Here is a 26,874-nt window from a genome sequence, read left to right as displayed (position 1 = left end):
GTATGTGTGTATCTGAGTTTGGGGGTGCACACCCTAATGCAATAGGCTGCACACACCTATGTGAGGACTCCAACCAAAGCAAATAATTCTAAGTAGAGCGAGTGAAAGTGAATTTCTCCGATGGGTTGGTGAGGTTTCCCTGATCCTTGAAGTCTGTATTGCCTTGGCCAAGATTGTCTTGTGGTGGCTTTAGGTTCTCTAGTATGTATAGTCTTGTATGTAAGATTCTTAAAGGCTGTATTGTCTCGACCATGTTTGTCTTGTGATGGCTTCAGGGCTTCTAATGCCGTGTACACACGATCAGACTATCCGGCAGACTTGGTCCAGTGGACCAGAGTCCACCGGACAATCCGTCCATGTGTGGGCTCCGGCGGACTTTTTCTTTCCAAAAGTCCGGCAGACTTAGAAAGAAGTTTTGACTCAAAATTGTCCACCGGACTCAGCAGTCCGGCGGACAATCCGCCCGTCTGTGGGCTAGTCCGCCGGACTTTTGAAATGAACGGACTTGCCCACACACGGAGAAAAGTCCGTTCATTTTGAACGCGGCTCCAGGTAGATGGGACTAGCTAAGGAAGGCAATGTCGCCACCTCCATCGGTGACATTGACACCTTGCGAGCCCCATCACCTGGTATGGACTTAAAGGGGAAGCCCTATGCCGAAAAAATGGCGTGTTGCAGACCCTTATCTGAGCACGCAGCCTGGCCGGTCAGAAAAGGGGGTGGGGACGAGCGAGCGCCCCCCTCCTGAGCTGTACCAGGCCTCATGCCCTCAACATGGGGGGGTGCTTTGGGGAAGGGGGGCCCCACCCCAAAGCACCTTGTCTCCATGTTGATGAAGACAAGGGCCTCTTCCCAACAACCCTGGCCATTGGTTGTCGGGATCTGCGGGCGGGGGGCTTATCGGAATCCGGGAGCCTCCTTTAATAAGGGGGCCCCCAGATCCCGGCCCCCCACCCTATGTGAATGAGTATGAGGTACATTGTACCCCTACCCATTCACCTGAGGGAAAAAGTGTCAATAAAATAACACAACACAGGTTTTTAAAATAATTTATTAGACAGGGCCCCACCACCCCAAAGCACCTTGTCCCCATGTTGATGAAGACAAGGGCCTCTTTCCAACAACCCTGACCATTGGTTGTCGGGTCTGCGGGCTGAGGGCTTATCGGAATCCGGGAGCCCCCTTTAATAACGGGCCCCCAGATCCCGGCCCCCCACCCTATGTGAATGAGTATGAGGTACATTGTACCCCTACCCATTCACCTGAGGGAAAAAGTGTCAATAAAAAAACACAGCACAAGTTTTTAAAATAATTTATTAGACAGCTCCGGTGGTCTTCCGTCTTGGGGGTCTTCTCACGGGACTTATTCGCTATCTTCTGCTAGCTCTTTTACTAGCGGAGGATCCCGGCTTTCTTCTTCGTCGTCGCCTCCGTCCGGGGCTCTTCTTCCGACTTCGGGGTCTTGTCCCGCTCTTCGGGGGTCTTGTCCCCCTCTTAGGTTCTTCTTACCGGCCTCCGCTTTCTTCTTCCAGCTCTTTTACTAGCGTTGGCCCGGTCTTCTGTCGCTATCGCTGCCTTCTTCTCTTCTTTTTTTCTTCTTCCTTGCGATGTTGACACAACGCTGTCTCTGGCCGCAATGACAGGGACGCATTGTGCAGCGACTTATATAGGAATAAGGGGTGGGGGTCACCGGGTGATGTCACATGGTGACCCCGCCCCTTATGATGTCACAGTCCCAGCAACCTCCAGGACTGTAAAAGAGCTAGCAGAAGATATCGGAGTCCGACGAGAAGACCCCCAAGACGTAAGACCACCGGAGCTGTCTAATAAATTATTTTAAAAACTTGTGTTTTTTATTGACACTTTTTCCCTCAGGTGATTGGGTAGGGGTACAATGTACCCCATACTCATTCACATAGGGTGGGGGGGTGGGATCTGGGGGCCCCCTTATTAAAGGGGGCTCTCGGATTCCGATAAGCCCCCTGCCCGCAGACTCCAACAACCAACGGCCAGGGTTGTCGGGAAGAGGCCCTTGTACTCATCAACATGGGGACAAGGTGGCTCCCTCACCCCAAAGCACCCCCCATGTTGAGGGCACGCACCCTGATACGGCTTGGGGGGGATTCGCTTTTCCCCACCACCTTTCCTGACCGGCTGGGCTGCGTGCTCAGATAAGGGTCTGCAATGGACTTTGGGGGGACCCCCACGCCATTTTTTCGGCATAGGGATTCCCCTTTAAGTCCATACCAGGTGATGGGGCTCGCAAGGTGTCAATCTCACCGATGGAGGCGGCAACATTGACTTCCTTCGCTAGTTCAAAATGAACAGACTTTTCTCCGTGTGTGGGCAAGTTCATTCATTTCAAAAGTCCGGAGGACACCCGCCACAGTCCGGCGGATTGTCTGCCGGAACTACTCCATCAGAAAAGTCCAGACGTATGTGGGAAGGTCCGCTTGTTCGGAAAGTCTGGTGGACCTCCGCTGCAAAATGGCGACATCGGCACCTGACAGCCGATCTGAAAATCGGCTGTTGTGCCGAAATCACTGGCTCCCTGGACAGTGCCCATATATTAAAAATCAGCAGCTACAGTATTTTGCAGTATTACTTTTTTCCCAGGCGGAACACCTCTTTAAATTCTCTAGTATGTCTAGTGCACTGTGTAAAAAAATTATCATGTCTTAAAGGGTCAGTCCACCCAAAACAGATTTTAGTTTGTGCTTGATGCTTGAGAATTCCACCTGCTTACAAGATAGGGGCACACAATGGGTCAGTTGTGTTGTCAATAAAGTCCAGCATTGGGGCTTGGTGCTCTTAAGGCCGCGTACACACGGGCGGATTGTCTGTCCAACTTAGTCCGCTGAACCGTGTTTCAGCGGACAATCCGCTCGTGTGTGGGCTTCAGCGGACTTTTTCAGCGGACAGTCTGACGAACAAGGTCTTACGGAATTTCCGTAATTTTGTCCGTCCAAACTTGGTTTCAGCGGACAATCCGCTCGTGTGTAGGCAAGTTGGACGGACTAAGTATGGCGCATGCTCAGAAAGGATTTACATGGCCGAAGGTTGCATTGCAGTGTATAGGACGTTGTTTTTCTAGTCCCGTCGTACGTGCTGTACACGTCATCGCGCATGCTTTCAGCGGACTGTCTGTTCATCGTGTGTGGTCAAGTCCGTTCATTCAAAATTTGGACGGACTGTCTGTCGGATTGTCTGACGAACTTAGTTGGGCAGACAATCCGCCCGTGTGTACGCGGCCTAAGATAGTCATGTCCCCCAAGCAGAAGACCCTGAGCTTGTGTTCTTTGTGTCAAGCCTTAGCAGAATAATCAGAAATTGCAGCATCCATGTTTATGTGATGACAGGTTTCTATTATAGAGCCCCTGTTACTGTCCTAAAATGTTGCAGGTAAAACCAAATAAAAATAAAGTATTTGAATGATTACTTACAGTGCTTTTCCTTTCCAGTAATAATTTTTTTGATCACTTGCCATATGCCTCAGAACTCCATAGAGAATGTAACCACTCCAGGAAGAGTTCCCTATCACAGCCCCCTCTCTCTTTGCACATCATAGCCATCCCTCTTCTGAGAGTGTCTAATTCTTATCTTTGCTGGCCCAGCTCCTTTGCCCCTCCCCTCACCTTTATGTAGCTATAGCCTATAGTAGTGATGCTGAACCTTGGCACCCCAGATGTTTTGGAACTACATTTCCCATGATGCTAAAGTACACTGAAGAGTGAATGAACATCATGGGAAATGTAGTTCCAAAACATCTGGGCTGCCAAGGTTCGCCATCACTGGCCTATAGTATCACTTGAGTAACTGCTCTGAGTCTGTTGGAGCTGCTGAGAGCAAATGCAAGATGATGGCACCCAAAAACAGTCTCAGGCCTTGTGGATATCTACACTCTGGAGGTGTTTACAGGTAAATAACAGAAGATGCATGAAATTTTAAAGAAAAACAACCTTTTTTATCTTTTTTTTGTGTGTTTTGCATTTTTTATCTTACATTTTTATGTTTATTTTCATAATATTTTCATTTATACGTTATCTTTTATTTCAATGAATCTATTCTATTTTATCTTATTTTTGTTTTACTGGCATTAATTATAATATATTTTTCTATTTTTTCTTTTCTTTTCTTCTTTTTTGTTTTCTCTCCTTTTCCTTTCTTATTCTTTCATTGTTTCTTCTTTTTTCTCATTTTTCTTTTTGGAACCCAGTTATTCCTTCATTACAGCTGGCCTCTGCCCACTCTACTGCCCCATACACACGGTCGGAAATTCCGACAGAAAAGGTCCGATGGGATTATGTTGTTGGAAAATCCGATTGTGGGTGGGCTCTATCGGACTTTTTCCGTCAGAAATTCCGACGGAAAAGGTTTGAGAGCTGGATCTAAAATTTTATGACAACAAAATCCGATCGGACTTTTCCTGATCGTTTGTAGAGAATTCCGACGGACAAAGTGCCATGCGTGCTCAGAATAAATTACGAGACAAAAGTTATTGGCTACTGGCCTCTCCATAGTCCCGTCGTAAGTTTTGTACGTCGCCTCGTTCCGAACGATCGGATTTTTGACAACTTTGTCCGACCGTGTGTATGCAACACAAGTTTCGGCCAAAATCCGTCAGAAAAAATGCGACAGATTTTGTGGTCGGAAAAAATCCGACAGATTTTGTGGTCGGAATGTCCGACCGTGTGTACAGGGCATACAAGTGGGGGCTGGTGATCTTTTTTGTCGGTTGGGTCACTCCCACAACTGCAACCCCCCCACCCCACCCCACGCGGTCTTACGGTTAGTTTGACTGTCCAGACAATTACCCCATCTAGGCGTGACAGGCGACGAGTGGCGGCTCCTCCTCCTCTGCATCATTGCAGCTTAAGCCGTGCATCTCCTCCCTCCTCCTCCTAGGCAGCCAATAGGATCGCCTGTCCTTCAGCCAATTGGGTCATCTTACTTAAAAGTAATTAGTTAAGTTACAAATTACTTCTCCCAAAAAGTAATTGTGTTAGTAACTCAGTTACTACATTGGAAAAGTAATTAGTTACTCAGCAAAGTAAATGGGACAGCGGTGGCAGCGGTGGTACTTGAGGGGGTGGCAGCGGTGGTACTGGGGGTGGTGGCAGTAGTTGTATTGTACAGTACTTGGGGGGGGGGGGGTGGCAGCGGTGGTGTACTTGGGGAGGGTGGCAGGAAGCGGTGGTACTTGGGGGAGTGGCAGTGGTGGTGATGTACAGTACTTGGGGGGTGGCAGTGGTGGTGTACTTGGGGAGGGTAGCAGGAAGCGGTGGTACTTGGGGGGGGGTGGCAACGGTGGTGGTGCCATCCTCTCCCACCACCACCTCTGCCTCTTCCTGATCCCACACCCCACCACCACTGATCTCATCCCTACTGTATCCCCCCCATCACCTCTGTTGTAGAAGTGATGGTGGGTGGGTAGGGATGGGATCGATAAGAAGCAGGGGTGGTGGAGGACTTGGGATGGATCGATTGCACTGCAATTTGAATCGTCAGACAGTCACTTACTTGAATGCCTCCAGGGATGCCTTTCCTCATGGGGGAGAGAGAGAGAGAGAGAGAGACCCTCCCCTTCACTCGATTGGCGTCAGCTGGTCAGCTGACTTCATTTTTCAGTGTCCGCCTCCCTACACTCTCTCTCTCTCTGGATAGGCGGGGGGCGGGATGGGGCGGTCCAGACAGTCTCTGAGTCTCAGCCTCTTCTCAGCTCAGCGGGTGAAAGCCCCCATCCCCGCGGCGGAATGAACGGCCAGGCAACGCGGCCACGGCAAGTCTCCCGGGCGGTAGATGTAATTGCGGTAACGCCACCCAAGTAATGAGAACTGAGTTACCATGAGGGGAAGAGCAATCAGTTAGATTACTCATTACCCTCTAAAGTAAGTTAAGTAAGTTTATTTTAACTGAGTTACTAACATCACTGGGTTTCTCCATAGATGTACACAGAAACCAACTTCGGCTGACTCCTGGTGAAGTGGGCATAGAGATTACCGCTTCTGCAAATGGACAATGATTTACTAACCACTTTGGCATTTAGAATGCACTTTGGTGAAACAGTGTTTTTATTTCTACACGAAAATGTGGATATGTATATGTTTTTTATGTAAATTTAAATAATTTCTATATTTTTTTACTACTAAAAGTCCCATGGCCATATTGTCTTGGTTGTTCTGGTATATTGGGGACTGAGTGCTGCTAAGGTCTGAGCACGGGGGGGGGGGCTGTTTTTGTTTCTAGATGAATATATTGCAGCTGTATAATGCTACTGTATTAATTATTGTGCAGGGGGATTCACCACTACAGACTATATACTGTCATGTGTGTCAAAAAGCAAGTGTAATAAAATGGGCAGCATCAGCTATACCGGCGGCAAAATGAAGATGGGGATTTCATGCTGCGACACCGATAACTGCATCCCATCTCTACCCCAATGTAAGTTTCTAAATTTTATCATTAATATTTTTATGTTCTCATTCACAAAATATTAACATATTCACAATATTAACACTTTTATAGTCACATATTTACATTTCCCTAAATACAAACCCCAATATATCCCCAATGTGAAATCAATTTCACCTCTATACATAAAAGTGTATCAATTCTTCAAAATTAAGTAATTTAAATATTTCATTTAAATCCATTATTAGTATAAAAATCTAAATGATTGGGTGCAATCTTTCCCCAAGTTTCCAGGTATCTGTAAATAATTTAATTGTTCTTGTTGTTGTTCTGTCATTTAGTTTTGTCCGACTCTTCATAACCTCATGGCTTTTCTGTCCTCCACTGCCTTCCAGAGTTTGCTTAAACGCAAAACAAACAAAAAAATGGGTCCTGCTCCTTTAAAGCATGTTATATGACACAGTGCTTGTCCTGTGTCATTTGGCCACCTATAACACCTAAAACACCCGGCTGATCCTGCCAGTTTCTCCCCACCTCTCTGTAAACTGGCCACAGTGTATCATGGCTGCTGAGCCCCAACACTGTGGTCAGTTTCACCGGCAGCCTGCTATCTACTCTCCCCTTGGCTCCTGTGTCCTCCTTCCCTCTCTGTCTGTGTGTGAGCCACCCCTCCCCCTCATGCTGCTCTCATAACACTAACCTGTATACACCATCAGCACTGCTTCCTATTGCAGTCTCCTCCGCTGTGAATGATTTATAAATAGAAATGCTGTAAGTACCTAATTTAAGCCGAGATTTAGAGGTGGATCTAGGCTTTGTGAGGCCTTAGGCAAAACTGAGACATGAGGCCCCACTCACGTCCATAATGGGGAAAAAAAATGAAAACGATCAATAAAAATGTACTGTTTTGGTAGGGTACAGTATAGGGGGAGGGTAAGGGGTACCCAGTACATGGGTCAGGAGGGTACAGTACAGAAGGCTAAGTGGAGGGTACAGTACAGGGGGGAGGAGGAGGGCATAGTACAGGGGGTAGGATACAGTACAGGGGGAGCAGGAGGGCACAGTAAAGTGGGTAGAAGGATACAGTACAGGGGGGAGCAGGAGGGAACAGTACAGAGGGTAGGTAAGTGGACACAGTACAGGGGCAGTAATGAATGTTAAAGATATGGTATCCTCAAGCAGAGCTGCTCTCACAGATTCCACCTATTCTGGCAGGCTGTCACTTGGCTAAATCTACACTGGAATGATAAATCCCCCTCTGCCTTCCCCTCTAGAGTTTGTTGCTCTCTTGCAAGGGTTAAGGAAGGACCCCGAGGTGGAACATCTTATTACTGCTGCTGCTTGTGTGGGTGGGATGTGTACTGCACCAATCACATGGGATGAATAGGAGAGGAGGGTCAGCAGGAATTGGTGCAGCACACATCCCACCCACGCAAGCAACAGCAATAGTGAGATGCTCTGCCTCTGGGTTCTTTCTTAGCCCCTGAAAAATGGGAGTCAGGATGGAGCTGGGAACCATGGGGCAAGGGAGTAGGAGGAGGGTTGAAAAAGGGCAGAGTGGGTAGGAGATGGGGAATGGGTAGAGGAGAACTGGAGTGGTCAGGAGAGAAAGAAAGAAAAGAAAGATGTACGGTGAACAATTTGGGGTGCAAATTCGAAAAGCCGTGGAACACCCTGTACAAGTCTATGGGGGAAATCTAAAGTGCTAATTTTAAAAGCTAATATGCAAGTTATCGTCCTAAAAAGTGTTCGGGGACCCGGGTCCTGCCCCAGGGGACATGTATCAATGCAAAAAAAAAGTTTTAAAACCGGCCGTTTTTTCGGGAGCAGTGATTTCAATAATGCTTAAAGTGAAACAATAAAAGTGTAATATTCCTTTAAATTTCGTACCTGGGGGGTGTGTATAGTATGCCTGTAAAGGGGCGCATGTTTCCCATGCTTAGAACTATCCCTGTACAAAGTATCATTTCTGCAGGAAAAAAAATAAATTCAAAATCACTTGCAGCTATATATTTTTGCTCCCCGTAATACAGAGAAGTCATTGAAAGTCATTGATAAAAAAAAAGCGTGGGGTTCCCCCAAATTCAATTACTAGGCCCTTCAGGTCTGGTATGGATATTAAAGGGAACCCCGCGTCATATATATATATATAAAAAAAAATGACGTGGGGTTCCGAGCAGATATCGATACCAGATCCTTCAGGTCTGGTATGGATTTTAAGGGGAACTCCACGCCAAATTAAAAAAAAAAAAATGGCGTGGAGTTCCCCCTAAAAATCCATACCAGACCCTTTATCCGAGCACGCAAAATAGTTGTACTGTGCCTAAAAAGTCCATAGCCCAATTTAAATTTTTTCTATGTCTAAAGAACACAGTGTCTGTTGGGAGAGTGGGCGAGGCAGACAGAGGAGGAGAGGACGGGAGCAGGGGGAGAAGTAAAAGCAGCTCTCTTCGCTGACCGGCTGTGCGGGCAGAATGGGGAGGGGAGAAGTGTCAGAGCTGGCTGTGGCCCGCTCATGGCCAGTTTTCTCTGTGCCACTGGAGGACTCGGCGCTGTGCTGGTGGCAAAGATATCTGCTGCTAGAAGAGGCGACTGTAAGGTAAACTAGGGAGCCGTGAGGCCCCTCTGATCGCGGGGGCCTAAGGCGACCGCCTAATTTGCCTAATTAGAGAGCAGCCTCTGCCGAGATTGCAATCACATGACCAGCTAGCTCTCTCCTTCCCTCCTCCTACCCTCCAGACTGATATCATCAGGGGAATCTCAGCCCTACCCACTGCATCTCTCAGACGAGGAAAGGAGAAAGCTGACTGGTCATGTGATCACAATCTTGGCAGTGAAATTAGATATTTGCAGCATTTATTTTCATAAATCACACACAGAGGGGGATACTACAATAGGAGGCAGTACTGATGGTGTATACAGGTTAGAGTGGCTTAACAACCACTTTAAAACGGAATTCCACCTGAAAAAAAAGTCAGCAGCTACAAATAGTGTAGCCACTGACTTTTAATATATGTACACTTACCTGTCTAGGGAGCCCGCGATGTCAGCACCCAAAGCCGATCTTCGGATTGACACATGGGTGCTGCCGCCATTCCTAGTAAGTAGGGATGAGCCGAAGACCCCCCGTTTGGTTCGCACCAAAACATACCAAACAGGCAAAAGATTTGAAAGAACATACGAACACCATTAAAGTCTATGGGACACAAACATGAAAAATCAAAGTGCTCATTTTCAAGGCTTATATGCAAGTTAACATCATAAAAAGTGTTTGGGGACTCGGATCCTGCCCCAGGGGACATGTAGGAATACAAAACAATATATATTTTTTTTTAAAACAACGTTTTTTCAGGAGCAGTGATTTTTTAAGGCTTAAAGTGAAACAATAAAAAAGAAATATTATTTTAAATATTGTGCCTGGGGGGTATCTATAGTATGCCGGCAAAGTGGCAAATTTTTCCCGTGTTTAGAACAATACCACAGCAAAATTACATTTCTAAAGGCAAAATTGTCATTTAAAACTCAATTGTCGGGTCTCAGCAATATCACATCTGGTATGAATATTAAGGGGAACCCCGAACCTTCAGGTCTGATATGGAATTTAAAGGGAACCCTGCGGCAAATAAAAAAAAAATGGCGTAGGGGTCCCCCCCAATCCATACCAGACCTGAAGGGATTTTAAGGGGAACCCTGCGCCAAAAATTAAGAATAATGGCATAGGGGTCCCCCCAAAATCCATACCAGGCCCTTATCCGAGCACGCAGCCTGGCAGGCCGCAGGAACAGAGGGGGGATGAGAGAGAGCCCCCCTCCTGAACTGCACCAGGCCACATGCCCTCAACATGGAGAGGGTGCTTTGGGGTCTTACCCCAAAGCATCTTGTCCCCATGTTGATGGGGACAAGGGCCTCATCCCCACAACCCTTTCCCAGTGGTTGTGGGGTTATGCAGGTGGGGGACTTATCGGAATCTGTAAACCCCCTTTAACAAGGGCACCCCAGGATCCTGGTGTCCCCTCTATGTGAATTGGTAATAGGGTACATTGTACCCCTACTATTTCACAAAACAATTGTAAAAAAACAAACAAAAAAAAAAAAAACAAGAAACAGCTTGGGACAAGTCCTTTATTAAAAAATAAAAAGATAAAAATGTCCTGCGATGTAAATTCACGCCGCCCGAAGGACCAAAAAAAAGCATTCACCGCTCTGCCTCCGTATGGCTGAGGGTGGGGCTTCACCCCCTCTGACGCTACAGAGGATCCACAGGGAAGCCTTGTGGTGTCATAGGGGGCAGGGTCACCCGTTTACGTCATCGGGTGGCCCTGCCCTCAGCGATATAAGAACTGTCACCCAGAAGAAGCATAATTTGGCGAGAGCCTCCCATGGAGGCGGACCACTTGAGGCTTTTTTTTTCCTTCGGTCCATCAGGCAGCGTGAATAAACATCACTGGATGTTTTTTTTTTCTAATAAAGGACTTGTCCCAAGCTGTCTCTTGTCTTTTTTACCATTTTTGACGCTTTTTTTGTGAAATGGTAGGGGTACAATGCATCCCGTTACCAATTCACATAGTTAATTCACATTGTTAAAGGGGGCTTTCAGATTCCAATAAGCCCCCCATCAACACATCCCCACAACCATCGGACAAAGGGATGAGGCCCTTGTACCCATCAACATGGGGACAAGGTGCTTTGGGGGCTACTCCAAAGCACCCTCCTCATGTGGAGGGGATGTGGCCTGGTACGGTTCAGGAGGGGGACTCTCTTTCATCCCCCCTCTTTTTTTCTGCAGCCTGCCAGGTTGCGTGCTCGGATAAGGGTCTGGTATAGATTTATTTTTACATTTTGGCGCAGGGTTCCCCTTAATTTCCATATCAGACCTGAAGGGCGGCCTGGCATGGATCACAATTTTTTTAAACCCCAAAGGGTCAAAGGGTCTGGTAAAGGACTGGGGGAGGGCATGCCCTTTTTTTCAATGAGTTTTGTCTATATTGCCAGGACACGACAATTCATTACAGCCGTGATCAATTTTGAATGACAATTTTTCCTTTAGAAATTTCATTTTGCTGTGCATAATATAGACACCCCCTAGGTACAATATTTTGGTATTCGTGTGTTCTTACAAATTTTCTGCCTGTTCAGAATGTTCTGGTGAAAACCGAACTGGGGGGTGTTCGGTTTATCCTTATTCAACAATACAAAAACTGATGTTTAAGGGATAACCTAACCCAAAACCTGCTGAGCTTACATAGAGCCATAAAAAAAATGTTCTGCTTTATTAATAAGACTTCAAAATTGTCTTTGAAAAATACTTTTGTATATATATCTATATCTATATATATATATATAATTTTTTTTTTTTTTAACTAACATTATCATGTTCTAACAGTTCCAGCTACCAGTTCCCAGGCCAATGGACTTGTTTGCCCATCATGCCGATCACAGTACCTGTGTGATCAACAGACGAATATACAATGCACTGGCAGTGAGAAAACTTGCCTTTTTCAACCTTCCTCATCAGGTATTTCAAAATTATTTTATGTTTGTGTGTATTTATTTACTTTAATTAAAAAGCATTTGACATGAAAATACATTACCAACCACATCAAAATTAGTCTTTAACCACTTTCAGACCGGACCATTTTGCTGGTAAATGACCAGAGGTCTTTTTACACTTTGGCACTGCGCTGCTTTAACTGGTAATTGCGCGGTCATGCAATGTTGTACCCAAACGAAATTTGCGTCCTTTTCTTCCCACAAATAGAGCTTTCTTTTAAAGGTATTTGACTGACTCTGCGATTTTTATTTTTTGCGATATAAACGTAAAAATACCGCAAATTTTGAAAAAAAATGATATTTTCTACTTTTTGTTATTAGAAAAATCCAATAAACTCAATTTTAGTCATACATTTAGGCCAAAATGTATTCAGCCACATGTCTTTGGTAAAAAAAAAGTCAATAATTGTATATTTATTGGTTTGCGCAAAAGTTGTCACATCTACAAACTAAGGTACATTTTCTGGAATTTACGCAGCTTTTATTTTATGACTGCCTATCTCATTTCTTGAGGTGCTAAAATGGCAGGGCAGTACAAAACCCCCCCAAATGACCCCATTTTGGAAAGTAGACACCCTAAGGAAATTGATAAGAGGCATGTTGAGCCCATTGAATATTTTATTTTTTTGCCGCAAGCGATTGAATAATGACAAAAAAAAAAATTTTTTTTTTTTTTTACACAAAGTTGTCACTAAATGATATATTGCTCACACATGCCATGGTTATATGTGGAATTGTACCCCAAAATACATTCTGCTGCTTCTCCTGAGTACGGGGATACCACATGTGGTCGACTTTTTGGAAGCCTAGCCGCGTACGGGGCCCCGAAAGCCAAGCACCGCCTTCAGGATTTCTAAGGGCATACATATGTCATTTTACTCCTCACTACCTATCACAGTTTTGAAGGCCATAAAATGCCAAGATGGCACAAAACCCCCACAAATGACCCCATTTTAGAAAGTAGACACCCCAAGCTATTTGCTGAGAGGCATGTTGAGTCCATGGAATATTTTATATTTTGCCACAAGTTGCGGGAAAATGACAAACTTTATAAATTTTTCACAAAGTTGTCACTAAATGATATATTGCTTACACATGCTATGGGCATATGTGAAATTACACCCCAAAATAAATTCTGCTGCTTCTCCTGAGTACGGGGATACCACATGTGTGGGATTTTTTGGGAGCCTAGCCGCGTACGGGGCCCCGAAAACCAAGCACCGCCTTCAGGCTTTCTAAGGCCGTAAATTTTTAATTTCACGCCTCACTACCTATTACAGTTTTGAAGGCCATAAAATGCCAAGATGGCACAAAACCCCCACAAATGACCCCATTTTAGAAAGTAGACACCCCAAGCTATTTGCTGAGAGGCATGTTGAGTCCATGGAATATTTTATATTTTGCCGCAAGTTGCGGGAAAATTACAAACTTTTTTTATTTTTTTATTTTTTTTCACAAAGTTGTCACTAAATGATATATTGCTCACGCATGCCATGGGCATATGTGAAATGACACCCCAAAATAAATTCTGCTGCTTCTCCTGAGTACGGGGATACCACATATGTGGGACTTTTTGGGAGCCTAGCTGCGTACGGGGCCCCAAAAGCCAAGAACCGCCTTCAGGCTTTCTAAGGGCGTAAATCTTTGATTTCACGCCTCACTACCTATTACAGTTTTGAAGGCCATAAAATGCCAAGATGGCACAAAACACCCACAAATGACCCCATTTTAGAAAGTAGACACCCCAAGCTATTTGCTGAGAGGCATGTTGAGTCCATGGAATATTTTATATTTTGCCGCAAGTTGCGGGAAATTTACAAACTTTTTTTTTTTTATTTTTTTTTTCACAAAGTTGTCACTAAATGATATATTGCTCATGCATGCCATGGGCATATGTAAAATGACACCCCAAAATAAATTCTGCTGCTTCTCCTGAGTACGGGGATACCACATGTGTGGGATTTTTTGGGAGCCTAGGTGCGTACGGGGCCCCGAAAGCCAAGAACCGCCTTCAGGCTTTCTAAGGGCGTAAATCTTTGATTTCATGCCTCACTACCTATTACAGTTTTGAAGGCCATAAAATGCCAAGATGGCACAAAACCCCCACAAATGACCCCATTTTAGAAAGTAGACACCCCAAGCTATTTGCTGAGAGGCATGTTGAGTCCATGGAATATTTTATATTTTGCCACAAGTTGCGGGAAAATTACAAACTTTTATTTTTTTTTCACAAAGTTGTCACTAAATGATATATTGCTCACACATGCCAGGGACATATGTGAAATGACACCCCAAAATAAATTCTGCTGCTTCTCCTGAGTACGGGGATACCACATGTGTGGGACTTTTTGAGAGCCTAGTCGCGTACGGGGCCCCGAAAACCAAGAACCGCCTTCAGGATTTCTAAGGGTGTAAATTTTGGATTTTACACCTCACTACCTATCACAGTTTTGAAGGCCATAAAATGCCAAAATAGCACAAAACCCCCCAAAATGACCCCATTTTGGAAAGTAGACACCCCAAGCTATTTGCCGAGAGGCATGGTGAGTATTTTGCAGCTCTCATTTGTTTTTGAAAATGAAGAAAAAAAAAAATAATGTATATTTTTTTTCTTTTTTTCAATTTTCAAAACTTTGTGACAAAAATGAAGGTCTGCAAAATACTAACCATACCTCTCGGCAAATAGCTTGGGGTGTCTCCTTTCCAAAATGGGGTCACTTGGGGGGATTTTGTGCTATCTGGGCATTCCATGGCCTCCGAAACTGTGATAGGCAGTGAGGAATGAAATCTAAAATTTACACCCTTAGAAATCCTGAAGGTGGTGCTTGGATTTTGGGGTACCGTACGCGGTTAGGCTCCCAAAAGGTCTCACACTTGTGGTATCCCCGTACTCAGGAGAAGCAACAGAATGTATTTTGGGGTGTAATTTTACATATAACCATGGCATGTTTGAGCAATATATCATTTAATGACAACTTTGTGCAAAAAAAAAAAAAAAAATAATAATAATGTATTTTTTCCACAACTTTTGTCAAAATATAAAATATTCCATGGACTCGACCTGCCTCTCAGCAAATAGCTTGGGGTGTCTACTTTCTAAAATGGGGTCATTTGGGGGGGTTTTGAACTGTCCTGGCATTTTATGCACAACATTTAGAAGCTTATGTCACACATCACCCACTCTTCTAACCACTTGAAGAAAAAGCCCTTTCTGACACTTTTTGTTTACATGAAAAAATATTTTTTTTTGCAAGAAAATTACTTTGAACCCCCAAACATGTAGTGTTTTTTTAAAGCAAAAGCCCTACCGATTAAAATGGTGGGTGTTTCATATTTTTTTTTCACACGGTATTTGCGCAGCGATTTTTCAAACGCATTTTTTGGGGAAAAAACACACTTTTTTTTATTTTAATGCACTAAAAATCACTATATTGCCCAAATGTTTGATGAAATAAAAAATATGATCTTAGGCCGAGTACATGGATACCAAACACGACATGCTTTAAAATTGCGCAGAAACGTGCAGCGGCGACAAACTACGTACATTTTTAAAAGCCTTTAAATGCCTTTACAGGTGACCACTTTAGATTTACGGAGGAGGTCTACTGCTAAAATTAGTACCCTCGATCTGACCTTCGCGGTGATACCTCACATGCATGGTGCAATTGCTGTTTACATATGCCACCAGACCAACGCTTGTGTTCCGCGTTGCGCCTTAGCAGGGGGGGACAGGGGTGGTTTTTTTTTTTTTTTTTTTTTTTATTATTTATTTTGCTTTTTTATTTTTTTTTTAAACTGTTCCTTTCATTTATATATATTTTTTTATGATTTTTATTGTTATCTCAGGGAATATAAATATCCCCTATGATTGCAATAGGTAGTGACAGGTACTCTTTTTTAAAAAAATTAGGGTCTATCAGACCCTAGATCTCTCCTCTGTCCTCAAAGCATCTGACCACACCAAGATCGGTGTGATAAAATGCTTTCCCAATTTCCCAATGGCGCTGTTTACATCCCGCAAAATCTAAGTCATGAAATGCTCGTAGCTTCCGGTGTCTTAGGCCATAGAGATGATTGGAGCCATTCTGGTCTCTGATCAGCTCTATGGTCAGCTGGCGGAACCACCGGCTGCATTCTCAGGTTCCCTGTTGGGACAGGAGAGCCTGAGAAAACCATGGAAGATGGTGCGGGGGGGGGGACATTCCCTCCCACTGCTTGTAAAAGTAGTCTAGAGGCTAATTAGCCACTAGGATTGCTTTTACATAAAAGCCGACCGCTGGCTGAAAAGAATGATACCAAGATGATACCTAAACCTGCAGGCATCATTCTGGTATAAGCACTCAAAGTCCCGCAACATACCAGTATGTTGCTGGAACTGGTTGGGCATATATTGTATTTTTTTTTTCATGCAGCCTGTGGGCTGAACGAAAAAAAAATATTGATCGGTGGGCATGCCCACCATTAGATACCACCCTTCATCCACCCACTTTCTAATGGTGGGCATACATGCACCATTTATATATGCCGAAGCATGGGGGCATCCTCCCGCAAAAGGTAGGAGCAGATCGTTCCTCCACCCCGTATGCCCCCATGCTTCGGCATATATGCTCTTTTTTAACTGTGGTGGTGAAATCACCCCCGACAGTGCTGGAGTCGCGGCTTTATGTATCGTGGGAGCAAACGCTGTTGCTGTCAAGATAAATAAATCCGCTCTGCAGCAGAATGGCGTACCTGCTAAGCAAATGATGGTTAACAATAAAACAAAGTAACATTACAGTATAACAGTAGGACTTACCATACCTGCAAAGCAAATACAAAAAAAATCGCAAAAAATAACACATTTAACACAATCTGTGCCTAAAATATATATATGCCGAAGCATGGGGGCATCCTCCCGCAAAAAAGTTATGCCGCGTACATACATTCAAACTTTTCCACGGGCAAGCCCTCCGTCGGAATTTTGACTGTATGTACGCGGCATTAGGAGCAAAATCGATCCTCCACCCCTTATGCCCCCATGCTTCGGCATATATGCTCTTTTTTAACTGTGGTGGTGAAATCACCTCCGACAGCGCTGGAGTCGTGGCTTTACATATCGTGGGAGCAAACGCTGTTGCTGTCAAGATAAATAAATCCACGCTACAGCTGAATGGCGTACCTGAAAACAAAAAATGGTTAACAATAAAACATTGCAGAATAGAATACAGTACAAAGGAGCAGAACAATAGAGAGAGAATAGAGAGAGAGAGAACAATAAAACGACAACTATTTTTGGTTTTTTTATTTTATATTTTTTTTGGTTTTTTTGGTTTTTTTACTTTTTTTTTTTTTTTTTTTTTTAACACTTTTTTTTGTAACTTTAACACTTTTTCTGTTGTAACGGTTCCAGCGGTTTGGGTCTCTCAAAATGTGATGGCATCTTGGGAGACCCTGTGAACGTGTGCCTAGCTTGTGCAATGCTGTACCCTGCGCTAATACTCAACTAGTTCATGGTAGCGTTCAAAACACTCACCCTGACAAAGACCAGGCTGGTCAGGACAGCGGGGACAATAAGAACGGGTGTCACGCCTAAATCCGCGCTTGCTACAGACACGACATCTTTTTTGGGGGGCTCGTTGGGTAGGGGTACTCGGGATGACATAAGAATAATGCCTCTCATGCAGCCGGCTTACTGCATCTGGTAGGGGAAGGTGAGGTGGAGCACCGTCTGGATACAGAAGGGCTCTGACGATATCCTCCTGGAATTTGAGGAAGGATCCAGTCCGTCCTGAAGCTTTGTGTAGTACATAAGCATTCAGTATAGCCAATTGGAATAAATAAACAGACACTTTTTTGTACCAGCGTCTGGACTTACGGGCAACTAGATACGGCGCCAACAACTGGTCATTGAGGTCCACCCCTCCCATGTTAAGGTTATATTTGTGGACACAGAGGGGTTTCTCCACAACACCAGTCGCCGTAGAAATTTGGACCGTCGTGTCTGCATGAAGGGAGGTAAGAACGAAAACATTCTTATTATCCCTCCACTTCATAGCGAGCAAATTATTACTGCGCAAGCAGGCTCTCTCCCCCAGCCTAAGACGGGACTCTACAAGCCGCTGGGGAAAGCCCCGGCGATTAGGTCGCACGGTGCCACATGCTCCAATCTGCTGATCAAACAAGTGACTAAAGAGTGGCACGCTTGTGTAATAATTGTCCACGTACAAGTGGTACCCCTTTCCGAATAAGGGTGACACCAAGTCCCACACTATCTTGCCAGCGCTTCCTATGTAATCAGGGCAGTTCTCCGGCTCTACGTGACTATCTCTTCCCTCATAAACCATGAAACTACGTGTATAGCCTGTGGCCCTGTCACAGAGCTTATACATCTTGACCCCGTATCTGGAACGCTTGTTGGGGACGTATTGTTTGAAGGACAAGCGACCAGAAAATTTAATCAGGGACTCATCAACGCAGACAACTTGATCGGGAGTAAACAAGGCTGCAAAACGTTGGTTGAAGTGGTTTATGAGGGGCCGAATTTTGTAGAGCCGATCATACTCAGGGTCTCCACGAGGACGACAGAGTTCATTGTCGCTGAAGTGCATGAACCGCAAAATCATCTCGTATCGTGCCCTGGACATGGAAGCAGAGAACACGCGCATATGGTGAATTGGGTCAATGGACCAATATGACCGCAACTCACTCTTTTTGGTTATGCCCATGTTGAGGGAGAGGCCCAGAAAGATTTTAAATTCGGAAACCGTAACTGGTTTCCATTGTCTGGCAAGGGCGGACTGGGGAATAGTGGCGATGTGTTGAGCAGCGTACAAATTGGTTTGGTCCACAATAGATCTAAAGAGATCTTCGGTGAAAAACAGTGAGTAAAAGTCAAGTGTCGTAAAATCAACTGTTTCCACGTTAATGCCAGGTTGGCCAGTGAATGGGGGAAGTACGGGTTCTGCAGAAGTGGTGGGCACCCAAATAGGATTGGCGAATTCTGCAGGAAGGGCACTATGGGTACGACGGGCCTGTCTTTGTCTTCTTCTTGGTGGCAGCGGGACACTACTTGTGCTTGCCACCTCGCCAGCTTGAACTGCACTTATGGGACTCGCCACGTCACCACGTGTTACTGCAGTGCTGGATGTAGGTCCAGGGTGTACTAGGCCGCTGGTGCTTGCCAGTTCACCAGAAGGTTGAGCGGCTCTAGTACGTCTCTGCTCCATACGAGTGACCTGCGGTTCCTGCACCTCAACAACAGAATACATACGGGATTGGGCACACCTGTTCTTAACAGCGGCCTCATCTCCGTCGTCAGAGCTATCTGTCATGGAGCCGCTGTCCTCTACAGGATCGTATTCTGAGCCTGAATCTGACAGATGAGTGACGTCCTCTTCACTATCTGTCATGCTCAGAAACGTGTAGGCCTCATCACTAGTGTACCTTCGCTTTGCCATTTTGGGCTCTAAATTTAGGGGTACACTAGTGAGACTCACAGGTAAAAAAGCACCTAGCCTGTCAGCGACTGTTTCAAAACGCTACAAAAAAAACTGTTAGCGATCGCAGGGATCAAGCCTGACTCTGCGAACGCTGCAGTTATGTGTGTTGTGTTTTGTAAGTGACAGTGATCGATCGATACTGCACTTGGGTGGGCTGGGCTGGGCTTGGCGGAGGGGCTAAACGCAGGTGCTAGCGGGTATCTGGGCTGATCCCGCTAACAATGCGTTTTGGGAAACCTAAAATGCTGGCAACGCTAATATATATCTGATCAGATACTATATTACTAAGGGAGGTGTATGCTTTGCGCGTGGGTGTTAGCGGTACTGGCACTAACCTGACGCTGGGGCGACGCAGGCCTTATCTGACCCTAAAAAACTTATATCACCCGCCGGGTGATCAGGGGGTTAAACCTTTATTAGGTAATAAATGGCGGGTGCCCTGAAACAAAAAAATATAACTAACCAACCAGCGTCACCTGTAACAGTTATATGGTGATCACTGGTGAAAGGGTTAACTGGGGGGCAATCAGGGGGCTATGCGGTAGTATATGGGGGTCCCTGACGCTATAAAAAGCTGCGGCGAACCCAAATACTTACCTGCCTATCTAGCGTCACCTGTGACACTAATACAGCGATCAGAAAAAAATCGCTTATTAGTGACACTGGCGACGGGGGGTGATCACGGGGTTAAACCTTTATTGGGGGGGTTAGGGGGGCACCCTAGAGCTAAAGGGGGCTAGCCCTAACTGCCCTAACAGTTATTACAGTCACAAATGACACCAATGCAAAAAAAAAAAAAAAAAAAAAAAAAAAAAAAAAAATGCACTTGGTGTCACTGTGACTGGGGGGGGCAGGGGTGATTGGGGGTGATTGGGGGGTGATCAGGGGGGTGAAAAGTGTGCCTGGCGTGTTCTACTGTTAGTGTAGTGTTAGGTGCAACTCACCGATCCGCTCTCCTCGGTGCCGGAACGAAAAAGACCGACACGAGGAGAGAATACATCACTTCCTCTCCTGTGTTTACATTACAGGAGAGGAAGTGATGTCACGGGGGATTTTCATTCGTCGGGAGCGATCGCGAGGGGGTGGCCATGAATGAATGGCCGTCCCCTCGTCCGGGATCGCTCCCGAACGAAAACCGACCGCCGCAGGCACCGGGCGGGGGCCCGATCGGGCCCCCGACCCGCGGGAGGCAAATCACGTACATGTACGTGCTTATGCCTGCCCGTGCCATTCTGCCGACGTACATCGGCGTTAGGCGGTCGGCAAGTGGTTAACCATATCAGTGCTTTGCAATGATAGAGATGCACGAGGCTGCCATCTTTTCTTTGGAAAAAAGTCTGTCCTTCAGCTGTATTGTCCCAACGACCATCGGATCGGTCTGCCTCCATGACTCACTTTTCATTGCTAGGGGGAGGTGGCCAAAGCCAGTTCTGTCCAATGCCTAGGGCAAGAGGAGAAGGCAAAGGTTCTGGGGAATGTGGTGGGTCAATGTTTGTGTATATGTTGGAAAATGGAGGCAAAATGGACCCTCATGGTACAGTATGGACTTGCACAATGAATTTAGAAAAATATAAATTTATTATACAACAAATATTTGTAGTTAAAAACATAGACAACTGTATACTAAACACTGGATGCTGCTCATTATAGGCACCCAATTCTCTGACGCAATCTTTTGTGTGCATATGTTGTATATGTTGGTAACACAGGCATCCAGTTCTCTAATGCCCTGTACACACGGTCGGAAATTCCGATGGAAAAAGTCTGAGCGGATCTTGTTGTCAGAAAATCCGATCGTGTGTGGGCTCTATCTGACTTTTTCTGTCTGATTTTTTCCGACGCACAAAGTTTGAGAGCAGGATCTAAAATTTTCCGACAACAAAATCCGATCGCATAAATTCCGATCATGTGTAGACAATTTCCGACGGACAATGTGCCACGCAGAATAAACTAAGAGACGAAAGCTATTGGCTACTGTATAGTCCCGACGTGTTTGACATCCCCTCGTTCAGAACGATCAGATTTTTCGACAGCTTTGTGCGGCAGTGTGTATGCAACACAAGTTTCGGGCAAAATCCGTTGGATTTTGTGGTCGGAATGTCCGATCGTGTGCACAGGGCATAACAGTGTATTGATCGACACTTCCTGCTGACACCTCTGATTGTGGAAGGGAGTTCCACATCTTTACGGCTCTGACTGTTATAAAAGCCCCTACACAGTGTAAGGTTAACCACTTCTCATCCAACTTCATTGAGTGGCCACGTGTCTTCTTAACTGTCTTCGACCGGATACTGAATATTTTTTTCCCTATGCTAGGATCTCCATTTAAATATCTGTACATATATTAAGCATCTCTTCTCCAGGGAAAATACATTTAGTATGTGTAGCCATTCCTCATAACTAAGATCTTCCTTTTTAGCTTTGCTGCCCTTCTTTGCATTCTCTCCCGTTCCAACACATCCTTCCTAAGGACCGGTGACCAGAACTGGATGGCATACTCAAGATGTGGCCGGACCAGAGTTTTATAGAGTGGTAGAAATATGGTTTTATCTCTTGAGTATATCCCTTTTTAATGTATGCTAATAGTCTGTTGGCTTTGCTTGCTGCAGCTTGGCATTAAAGGCTATTGATGAATCTGTCACCTTTTAGGACCCCCTTTTCCATCCCTGATTTCCCAATGTAACTATGCATATACCATCCGAGTGGGAGCTGGAAATCACTGCAGTACCCCTTCCTCCACTAGTTTATGGGTCCAGTGCCAAGCGGCTGCCCTGCATAGTCTTCTCTGATTTGATGAAGTGCCGAGGTGGGATGGTGATGGCATGAGCTCCACCTCGTCCATTCTGAAAACAGTTTGCATTCATTGAGAAAGGGCGGCACAGTGGTGTAGTGGTTAGCACCCTCACCTAGCAGTAATAAGGGTCGCTGGTTCAAATCCCAACCACAACACTACCTGCCTGGAGTTTGCATGTTCTCCCTGTGCCTGCATGGGTTTCCTCCGGGTACTCCAGTTTCCACCCACACTCCAAAGACATGCTGGTAGGTTAATTGGCTTCTGTCCAAAATTGGCCCTAGTATATGAATAGGGACCTTAGATTGTGGGCTCCTTGAGGGTAGGGACCAATGTGAGTGTGTGATGTACAGGGATAGGGGTAGACACTCACTCAGGATGGACTGGTGTCTTTATTCAACCTTACTAACTATGAAGAAAAGCAAACACATGGCAGGGGCACTAGGGTCACACATTGAATGATGGTTTATGAGTAGATCCACAACAAGCAGTTCAATACTCATATAAATGTGAGGAATCCACAAAACAAAGTTATTAAGGAGAAAGACATGTTACCCCCCAAGGTCACAAGAACACCAGGCATAGCGATAAAAAAACACAGTTTATTTATCCAAATGGTATAGTCAATATATTGAACATAAAAGGTTAAAAATATGAGGTCACAGGCTGGCGGAAACACTCCAAGAGAAAACTGCGGGAAGGGCAAATCGCGGGACAGTCTGGCAGCAGCCAATCACAAGTAGATAGAACGATAAGAAAAGCCAGTTGTCTTGACTACTCGTTTCAGGGCACACCGATGACCCGAGGAAGGGGCGTGCCCTGAAACATGTAATCAAGACAATCAGGGCCATATATATATATTTTTTCCAGGTGGGGGGGGGGTGTTCTGGTCTTTCAAACTTCAAAGGCATCATTAGCACTTTTATGTTGGGGGTCTGTTGTTACGGTAAAACCATGTGACAGCAGAGTGGGGCCATGAGGCTTTGCAATGCAGCACAAAATGATCCCCATTCAACTGAATAGTACTCATTAGTACAGCGAGCTCCTCCTAAGCTCCCTCATTTTTTTATTCGTTCAGCCCACTGCGTTGAACTGAAAAAATCTTACCGTGTGAACCAGGCTTTAGATCTCATTGATATGATCTAAATGGCCATGTAATGGCAAATACACCATGAATACCTACAGCCAGGATCCCCGATGTTCCAATTTTTGTCCGCTGCTCTTCTGAGTGATGGGCTGAAAAGAGCCGCTGCTGTTAAAGATGTATCTGCACATCCAGTGGTCCCCATGTTTAAGCTCCGGGGAACAAAGCAAAACACATTGGCATGTGGCCTGGTGAACCTAGGCTGAAGTAGTCTCTCCCATCACTACTACATTACCATAGGACTCTGTGGATGTGCGGCACCAGGGATTTTTTTTTCTCTCTTCTCTTCATTGACTACGGAAGCTGGGATGAGCTCCATCCCTCACCGGCACTCCTGCAGCACATTCTGTATACTCTACATTACTCCCCACCTCAACTGAGCCTGAGCGACACACCAACAAACCGTGGGTCACAGTGGGTACCTGCTGTTAGGACAAATTTCTGACCCTAGATGCAGAGAGATTTTATCCGAGGGCAAAAATGTATCCCCACCTGCAGGTAACCATTGGAAGTGCAGATATAGGTGGATACATGTTTACAGCAGCAGACGGCCTTGGCTCTTTTCAGCCCATCACTCAGGTGAGGAGGCGTAGCTTGAAGCTTGTGGGCCACAATGCAAAAGTTGACCCCCTACTACTTCCAACGTGCGTGCAGATACATCCACCGTACGCCAAGATACTCAAAGTGACTTAAGAGTTTTGAGTTCCCAGAGTTCCTCTTCACATCAGAGGACAGGGATCACCACTGGAGAATCAGAGGACAGGGATCACCACTGGAGAATCAGAGGACAGGGATCACCGCTGGAGAATCAGAGGACAGGGATCACCGCTGGAGAATCAGAGGACAGGGATCACCGCTGGAGAATCAGAGGACAGGGATCACCGCTGGAGAATCAGAGGACAGGGATCACCGCTGGAGAATCAGAGGACAGGGATCACCGCTGGAGAATCAGAGGACCGGGATCACCGCTGGAGAAACAGAGGACCGGGATCACCGCTGGAGAATGAGAGGACAGGGATCACAGCTGGAGAATTAGAGGACAGGGATCACCGCTGGAGAATCAGAGGACATGGATCACAGCTGGAGAATGAGAGGACAGGGATCACCGCTGGAGAATGAGAGGACAGGGATCACCGCTGGAGAATGAGAGGACAGGGATCACCGCTGGAGAATGAGAGGACAGGGATCACCGCTGGAGAATCAAAGGACAGGGATCACCGCTGGAGAATCAGAGGACAGGGATCACCGCTGGAGAATCAGAGGACAGGGATCACCGCTGGAGAATCAGAGGACAGGGATCACCGCTGGAGAATCAGAGGACAGGGATCACCGCTGGAGAATCAGAGGACAGGGATCACCGCTGGAGAATTAGAGGTCAGGGATCACCGCTGGAGAATCAGAGGACAGGGATCACCGCTGGAGAATCAGAGGACTGGGATCACCGCTGGAGAATCAGAGGACAGGGATCACCGCTGGAGAATGAGAGGACAGGGATCACCGCTGGAGAATGAGAGGACAGGGATCACCGCTGGAGAATGAGAGGACAGGGATCACCGCTGGAGAATGAGAGGACAGGCATCACCACTGGAGAATCAGAGGACAGGGATCACAGCTGGAGAATCAGAGGACAGGGATCACAGCTGGAGAATTAGAGGACAGGGATCACCGCTGGAGAATTAGAGGACAGGGATCACCGCTGGAGAATTAGAGGACAGGGATCACTGCTGGAGAATTAGAGGACAGGGATCACCGCTGGAGAATGAGAGGATAGAGACCCTTGGCAGGTAACTTGGCAGAGCTCCTTTTCCATTCCAGCACTGTATACAGCTCCCCCCCCCCCCCACACACACACACTACACAGGGCCGAAATCACATTCCTTTACACACAGTCTGTCAGTCTTCACAGGATTTATCTGCCTTTTATGTTACCCTTCTGACCTGTGAAATGCTCTCGTCAGAACGGCAGTGTAGTTGCAGATACACCCTGTGCAGATCATGGCTAACTGGCTGTGTTGTAAAGGAATGTGATTTCAGCCCTTCGGAGGAGGAGCAGTATAGAGTGCTGTAATGGGAAAGGAGCTCAGCAGCCAGGCATAGCCTGCAGGGTGGATGAGGGTGGTCAGGGGGCTTTGGGGGATCAACTTAGATCAGGGAGGGAAAGCCATGTGACACAAAATCTGGAGCCTGCAGCCCTTCAGGGGCCCCCCGAGGGGGTGTTAAGGGATTTGTTTTTGCAATTTTTGAAGGTTTCTCTGTCAGTGTTGGGGGAAGGGCACCTCCCGGAGGTGTGTGTCTTTTCCCCAGTTGTCGGGGAAGAGGGGTAAGTAGACATCTCCGGGTGGGGGGGGGGGTACAGAGAATCCCAGCTGGCAACTAGGAGACACTGGGCAGTGTCATACCTCACCAGTGAGATTGGTCCCATCATGGCTAGAAGACGGCACTCTCCTCCTCTTGCCTCGCTGATCTCGGTTACCATTCCATGTTGCCAGCACACAGCACAGACACTTCCCCATCCTGGGCTCTTCTCACCTCATGCTCCTCTCCAATGAGGAAATCTTCACAGCTTCTCCCCAGCCAATGGGAACAAAGGGTTGTGGATTGTGGAAGGCAAAGTAGAAGCCCAATACTGGAGCGTGGCTGTGGGGCCCCTAGGGCAGATCGGAGCTGGATTTTGTGGAGGATATGACAATATGACAGGGAGGCTGCAGGGGCCCCCTGGGGCTAGGGGGCGGGGTTGAGATTGTGACCCCTGCAACCCCTTATGCTACGCTCATGCTCAGGTGTACAGGCTGAGCAGATATTAGAACATCTGATCCTGGGTGCAGGTATTTGCAGTATACGTGCTGCACCATGGTCATGCAGGATGTATGAATGAGACCCAAGACTGGATTTAGCTAACCTTACTGTGCAAGTTGAGCAGGTGCAAAGGGTAACATATTGGTGTGGGCAGTAAATTTAGTGATTTATTTAAACCTTAAAAAACTGTGTCCTAAGAAATGTTATGAATTTTTTTCAGAGATTAAATATATATATATATATATATATATATATATATATATATATATTGTGCACTGCCTACCACAGGATGGCGCCCTTTGCATCTGGTCAATATGGTTGGCTTTTATTTAGTCTTAAACTGTAGTAAACCCAACTTTTGAACTTGTACCTACAATTAAGCCTATAATAACACTTATCTGTAGGTACAGTGAATATCTCCTAAACTGTGGTGTTTAGGAGATATTCACATGGAAAGCAGCAAGTGACATCACCGGTGCATGCGCTCTGAAGTGATGGCGTACTGCTTGGTTGTACTTCTCCTGGGGAGGAGCGCAGTTCATTCTGCACTTTTGTGACCCGTTTTTAGCCGACAGCCAGCTATAGCCCGCTGTCAGCTGACATCACTCAACTGGTCCAGGCTGTGGAAAGATCCTCACTTTAAAGTGGGATTCCACCCTAAAGTGGAACCTCCGCTGATCGGATTCCCTCCCCCCCTCCGGTGT

General features: G+C 46.0%; 1 protein-coding gene across 1 annotated transcript in view; it reads left to right on the top strand.

Annotated features, from left to right (window-relative positions):
• The window catches only part of LOC143933364 (uncharacterized), a 69,485-nt gene that overhangs the window by 5,332 nt on the left and 37,279 nt on the right, over positions 1 to 26,874 (top strand). The window contains exons 3-4 of the mRNA XM_077456232.1: positions 6,295 to 6,441; positions 11,795 to 11,926. Coding sequence (XP_077312358.1) covers positions 6,295 to 6,441; positions 11,795 to 11,926 — 279 coding nt within the window. The remainder of the gene's footprint in view (positions 1 to 6,294; positions 6,442 to 11,794; positions 11,927 to 26,874) is intronic.

Source organism: Lithobates pipiens, unplaced genomic scaffold (assembly GCF_037356315.1).
Source record: "Lithobates pipiens isolate NorthernLeopardFrog02 unplaced genomic scaffold, aLitPip1_a1.2 Scaffold_27, whole genome shotgun sequence".
NCBI classification, from domain to species: Eukaryota; Metazoa; Chordata; class Amphibia; order Anura; family Ranidae; genus Lithobates; species Lithobates pipiens.
The sequence above is the reverse complement of the archived record's forward strand: the minus strand, read 5'-3'. Positions and strand labels throughout refer to the sequence as shown.